Raw genomic sequence first — 6,394 nt, forward strand, 5'->3', positions numbered from 1 at the left:
TCTTTCCTTCAGGCCTGGGTTGGCACACTAGGCCTGCTGTGGTGTCTGTAATATTCAACTCTAACATTATAGGTCCTTTGAGGCTGAACATGCATCTGACATTAATACAAACTTCCACTGGGGTAATGTTTTTTTTTCTGCATTAATAGAAACTTCACTCTGTGAATCAAGAACACACAATAGACGACTACACGCTTGTTTTGCGTTGTTATTTCCCTCACTTTTTTAAAACAGATTTACACAAATGCCATGTCCTGTTAAAACATCATCAGACACTGACAGTCTGACTCAAGTAAAGTCCTTATGGGTGAAATAATAATAATAGTTAAAAAAAAAGAATCAACTGGCAGTCAGGACACTCAGGTCACTTTCTAAAATCTCTACGTAAAATCCCACACTACAGTTTTCACATTCAGGACAGGTAAAATGAGACGGAGCACTGATAAAACATCAGAATTTGTAGGTGTTTTTTCTTCTTTTTTTTTTCATTAAAAAAGGAGACACATCATGGAAGAAGTTTTTCCCTCGGTTCCGATTCAACCGTGGCCCAACACCGCAATCAATCAATCAATCAATCAATCAAACAATCAAACACCGCAATCAATCCCACTCCCAGAGAGATAGAACATGGGGCTGGGGCATGACTCACAGCTCTCTTCAGCTCAGAGCCCAGAGGAGGAGGAGGAGGAGGCGGAGGCGACGAAGAAGGGAAGAGGGAGGGGAGGAGAGGAAGAATGCTTTCGCAATGAATACAACTCACCCAAACCCCTCTGTGACGGCCTAATCATTACACACGACTGAAGGCCATATTCACAGATTCTAAAATAGCGGCTATCACCTAAATCAACACTGTGATCTCTTCAACATATGCATATTGATGTCATGTGTATGTGTGTGTATAATGTGTGCTTTGCTCATTAATAGAAGTCAGCTGGTTCAGCATAAATGCAGGTGTTACTATTTCTATGCAGCCACAGGTTTTGTTTGTTTGTTTGTTTGTTTGTTTGTTTGTTTCATACACCAGTGCTGATGAGGCCATCTTGTCGCTTGCATCCTTTATTATTAACCTGATTGTTGGCAGTCAGCCCAAGCACACAATCTGACAAGCTAATACTACAGGACTGATGGCACTGCGCGTCAAAAAGAAAAACAACTGTGTCTGTTCTATTTTATTTTTCTGATTAATATTTTGAAATCTGTCCGAGTGTGCAGATAACCGCAGTGATATTTAGCAAAGAGCAGGAGGCTGACAGCAAGCCCTCCCTTTCTTTCCCTGCAGACCCTCTCTCAGTTATCAGGAGCAATGTCTGCTGTCTACTCCTCTCATCTGCCTACTGTTCTTACGGAGTCCCTGGAGAGTAAAGAAAGCATCTCTCTCTCTCTCTCTCTCTCTCTCTCTCTCTCTCTCTCTCTCTCTCTCTCTCTCTCTCATACATTCTCTCAGCATGTCTATCTATCTATGTATCTGAATATCTCTCATGTTCACAGTGACTTTCTCTGTCTCTCCCGGAGTCACTCTCTCTCTCTCTCCCTCTCTCTCTCTCTCTCTCCCTCTCGTGCCCTTTTCGAAACCCCTGCTTGTCCTCAGGTTGAGAGAATCTGGCATTCAGAGCAGCGGGTGTGCGTCTAACTGCAGACGTCCTCCTGAGACACCACGGACGTCAGCTCACATTTCATTAGATTTGAATCTGACGCTTTGTGTGATGTTTAATTTCCACTGATCACCACACCGCTCTAATCATCAAATAAAAACACCAGACAACCGATAACTAGGTGAGGATTTGTCTCCCTAGGTTTGTTGGTGTGTTACGCAAGCATGTGGAAGAGCAGCCGCACAAACACTTAAACCCAACATTTCCTCTGATGTTTACTCTGTAATTTTGTTTTGTAATATGTAGATATATTCTAGCACTGGAGTGGACTCTGCTTCAAGTGCTGGGACTGGCTCTCGAGATTGTTGAAGGAAAAGTGGTGGCCATCTTGTTTGTTTTGGGTTTGAGGATGCAGATCGGTTTTGGGGTAGTTCACATTTCAGCTTCCTTTCTTGGCCTTCAGCTGGCCACCCATTGCCTGATACTAGACCAGCCCAGTCTGCATGTGTATGTGCAACGGATACGGGTGGTATATGACGGGAGACTGTCCGTTGGCGATGTAGTAGTTGCTGAAGTTATGGTCGGTCATGTAGGGCGCGGGCTGGTAGAAGCATGTGACATTGCTGGTGTTGGGGATGATGTTCTGCTCTCCGAGGACCTTTAGGGCCAGTATGGTGATCATGTTGAGCGTCTGCCGTCGCTCGTGGCCCATCAGGCACACGGTGCTCTCGTCCACGACGCGCCGCAGCGTCATTAGGTAGTCGTACTTGCTTTTCTCCTCGCCGATGAAGTGGTTGCGCAGGTAGGACTCGATCTTGCGCTGCTGCTCGTTGACGTCGGGGAAGTCGATGAAGAAGCGCGAGCACATGTAGCGCTCCAGCGTCTTGATCTCCGTCTCGCTAGCCGGCTTGAACTCGCGCACCAGGAGGTTGCTGTACTTGAGCAGGCCGCCGCCGCGGATCTCCTCTGGGTTGCGCGTGGCAATCAGCCGGTAGCGCAGGTGGTCCATGGCCTGCTCAAAGTCGCCGTACATGCTCTCCGCCACCACGGTCACGGTAGGCATGGGTGGGCCTTGGGGTGGAGGTGGAGGAGGTTGAGTAGGACTAGGGGAAGATGTTACTGGGGCTGGGACTTCTGTTCTCCTAGTGACGGGGTCAGAGGGCAGGGGCCACATGGCATTGACCTCAGGGGTCTCAACTGGCATCTCCGCCGCTGGTGGAGGCACCGTGGCTGTAGGACTGACTGATGGCACAGGCGACTCTACGGCCTCACAGGTGCATTGTTGGGTGTTTGGCTGAGGTGTGTCTATTTGCAGCTGTACGCAGCTGGGGTCTGAAACTTGAGAAGGCATTTCTACTGGCTGAGGCCCTGTGTGCTGAGAGTCTGACGACTTAGGTTGACCTGATAAGTGAGGCTCTGACACGTATCGTGTAGGATGCATGTCTCCGGCCTCTGTGGCAATCGGCACATTATGTGTCTGCTGAGATAGGGACCCTGCACTATCGAGAGGAGCTGGCTGGTGTACCTGGGCAGGTAGAGGGTCAGAGCTGGGGGAAGGGGTGGGTTCGTCCACCTGGACAAAAGGCTGGGAGTTAACCTGAATGATCGGCTTGGGGGCGGCGTCCGACTGCATGGCTTCCAGAGGCAGCGGCTCCGTCTGTGTGTTTTGGTCCCTGTGGAGGCTGGGCTGTGGATTGGCCGCCGCCGGCACGTATGTGTGTGTTTGCACGTGCGCGTGTGAGTGAGTGGGAGTGTGCACACGTGGGCGCGCGTCGGGCGATGACTCACAAGGCTGGCTGGTTGGATGTGTCTCCTCCTGCACGGGTGCGTCGTGGCTCCCCTGGAGAGCGGCAGCTGACAGCGCGGGGGCGGACAGGTCTAACGTCGGGAGACGAGGAGGCTCGTTCGCCGAGGCACAGGAAGGGGACTCGGAGCAGCTCGACAGTGCACCTGCTGACTCCACTTGCATAGGGACGCACTCCGTGGGGTCTATTGTGGGCGGGAGCAACAGCTTACACGGGGCGGCGGGAGGTTGTAGTGGTGGTTCGCTCAAGCCTGGCGTCGCCTGTGGAGCGGCGCTCGCGACTTTTTTGGACATCTTCCGGGGCGGCTTGGGGGACGAGTGCTTCAGAACAACCATCTGGGAGCTCCTGGTGTTCTTCTTGGCGGGGGGCGGCAGGGGGTACTCGAGGTACGAGTCCGGCGTGACCTGCGTGAGGAAGGGACAGGGGGACGGCGGGGGCGGCGGGGACGGCGGGGACGGCGGGGATGCCAGAGAGGGCACGTCGTCATCGACGGCTTTCATCTTCTCACTCTCCTCCTCTGCTACTTCCATCGGCTCGCACGTAACGTCCGACTCGGGAAGCAGTTCTTCAGCGGCGTCCACAGCCTCTGACCATGACAGTATCTCCGTGTGCTTGCCAGTCTCTGCATTTATATCTGCAGGAAACACAGGCGCCTCTTCTTCCTTCCACTTCTCCTCCTCCTCCTCCTCCTCCTCCTCCTTCTCCTCCTCCTCTGTGGCTGCCCTGCTAGTTTTATCTGTGTCTTTCTCAGTGGCGGCTATCTCTACCCTGTCTTGTGTGTCTTCAGGGCTCTGTTTGTTGTCTGCGAGTTCCCCACGAGTCTCCTCCAGGGGGCCTGGCTCAGTTTGACTGGACCCGGGCTGCTCCTCTGAGCTCACTGTCTCACCGGGCTGGCACCGGTGCTGTGGCTGAGTGTCCTCCTCGTGAGCAGCCTCGAGCGATACTGTGTGCGCCTGAGGCGCGGGGGCTGGGGCTGGGGCTGGGGCTGGGGCTGGGGCTGGGGCTGGGGCTGGGGCTCTATCCTCCTGCATGGGTTCACACTCTGAGAGACTGGTACTGTCACTCACCCCGTTCTTCACCACCACCTCCGGCTCTGCCTCTGTGGCTGCTGTGTCCATTTCTTGTTGAGGCTTTGGGATCACGTCCGTCCCCCTGCTGGCCGGTGAGGGTACCTCGGCCTCAGTGGGGGGCGTCTGAGCTGGCGAGGCTTCCCTCTGGGATGGTGAGGTTGTGGGGCGGGCAGAAGGGGCAGGGGGGGTGGAGGGGGTGATGGGGGCAGAGGGGGCAGTGGGGGCGTCGACCACCCTCTGTGCCTCGGCGACCTGCCTCTGCTCAGCCTCCAGGTAGGACTCTAGCATTCGGTCGAGAACGATCTGGAAGGAGTCGACGCTGAACTCAAACTGGCGGCGCAGAGAGTTGACGAACTTGAGCTCCACGTTCTTGCCGCTGTTGTTGGAGAGCGAGATGAGGCTCCAGCGGTCGTGCTCCGTGAAGACTTTCACCATCTTCTGCACGTACGCCTCCTTCATGGTCAGCGCCGTGATCTTGTCCTTGTTGACGCCCTGCGGCAGGAAGTCCAGCAGGCAGCTGAGCACCACCTCCTTGATGATCTGGAAGTCCTCCTGCTTCGGCAGCTCCACGCCGAAGATGATGTCCAGGTCCTTGTAGCTGGTGCCGTTCTCCCTCACCAGCACGTGGCTGGCCGTCGAGCCGTTGAGGCGCACATCGCGCACCTTGATCTCCTTGGCGACCAGCTTATCGCGCACCACGTGGATGATGTCTTTCGGTCTGACCTCCAGTGTGGGGAAGTTGCCACGTCCATGGATAGGGATGACCTCAGTCAGTACCTGAGTTGTAAAACAAAACAAAATATACATAATCAAGCAGCTGTGTAAAGTTTCTAAAAAGAGTTTAAGTATGTAACATCTGCATATGTTTGCATGTTTTTTTTCTGGGATGACACCTGTCTGGGATGACACATTCTGGGATGTTATTTATTCTCAGTATAATGAAAACAAACACCAAAGATAATAGATCACAACAGGGAGAGAGAGACAAGGAGAAGGCAAAGAGAGTCTGAACAGAAAGCTCATGGCTAAACCTAGCAAGTTGGACTTCTGAAATCTTTGAGCTATCGCACTAAGCTAGGAGAAAAAATAAACACATTTATGTAATTATGTTAAATGTCCTTCCTTTGAGAGGCAATCATCCTGCTCACCTGGTCCAGTGTCTCCACCTGTTCCTGGGTGAGGTTGTGGAACCGACGCGGGTCACTCTTGGAGTCTGTCATGGTGTCTCTGCAAGGTGTATTGAAGGGGGTAAGAAAAAGGCAGTTGGATCGCAGAGGAACAGGGGAGAGAAATGGAGAGAGAGAAATGAGAATAGGTGGAGGGGTGTTATGAATGTGGGAGGATGTGGCAAAGAAGAAGAGAGACGAGGAATGGGAGCAGAGATGATGGAAGAAGAAAATCAAAGAAATAGACTGAGAAAGGTGGTAAGAGAGGGAAAGAAGGGGTAAAGAGTGACACCAAATGAAACAGAGATGGTGGTTGTGTGAGAGAGAGAAAGGGAGAGCGAGAGGGAGACAGTTAGAAAGCTACTACCTCGGTGCCTGATACACAGTCACACAGCCACACATCCCTCCTCTCCCCCAGTGCAAGTTTTATGGGGGCTTAGAGCGCCTGTTGCTACGAAGCTCTTAAGTGCAGAAGACACTGACACTGTTCAAACAAAGCTGAAGCCAATCTCTTTCACTGGCAGAGCAAAGGCAGCATCCTGTTAGTCTCCGGTCTGAGTCTTTTCTTCTGCCTGAAATGACCTACCTGCTCTCCATCCGCCCCCATTGACTCCCATTCTATTATCTTCATTTTCAACAGAAAAATTAATTGATGATATATATGGATCAACAACAATTATGTCCTTTTACAGGTAACAACCTTCACTGAATGCGCGTAAGCATCCACAAAGGGGCTGAGTTTATAAAGGAGTTTATCAATT

General features: G+C 52.1%; 1 protein-coding gene across 1 annotated transcript; it reads right to left on the reverse strand.

Annotated features, from left to right (window-relative positions):
* Positions 1-2,076: 2,076 nt before the first annotated feature.
* On the reverse strand, positions 2,077-5,687 carry tent5d (terminal nucleotidyltransferase 5D; the record flags this gene model as incomplete). Its single annotated transcript, XM_080840276.1, has 3 exons — positions 2,077-2,646; positions 4,702-5,244; positions 5,616-5,687. The coding sequence occupies 3 exons, from the start codon at positions 5,685-5,687 to the stop codon at positions 2,077-2,079; spliced, it is 1,185 nt and encodes a 394-aa protein (XP_080696402.1).
* Positions 5,688-6,394: the final 707 nt, after the last annotated feature.

The sequence above is a fragment of the Sprattus sprattus genome (genome assembly GCF_963457725.1).
Source record: "Sprattus sprattus genome assembly, chromosome: 6".
In the NCBI taxonomy this organism is placed as follows: domain Eukaryota; kingdom Metazoa; phylum Chordata; class Actinopteri; order Clupeiformes; family Clupeidae; genus Sprattus; species Sprattus sprattus.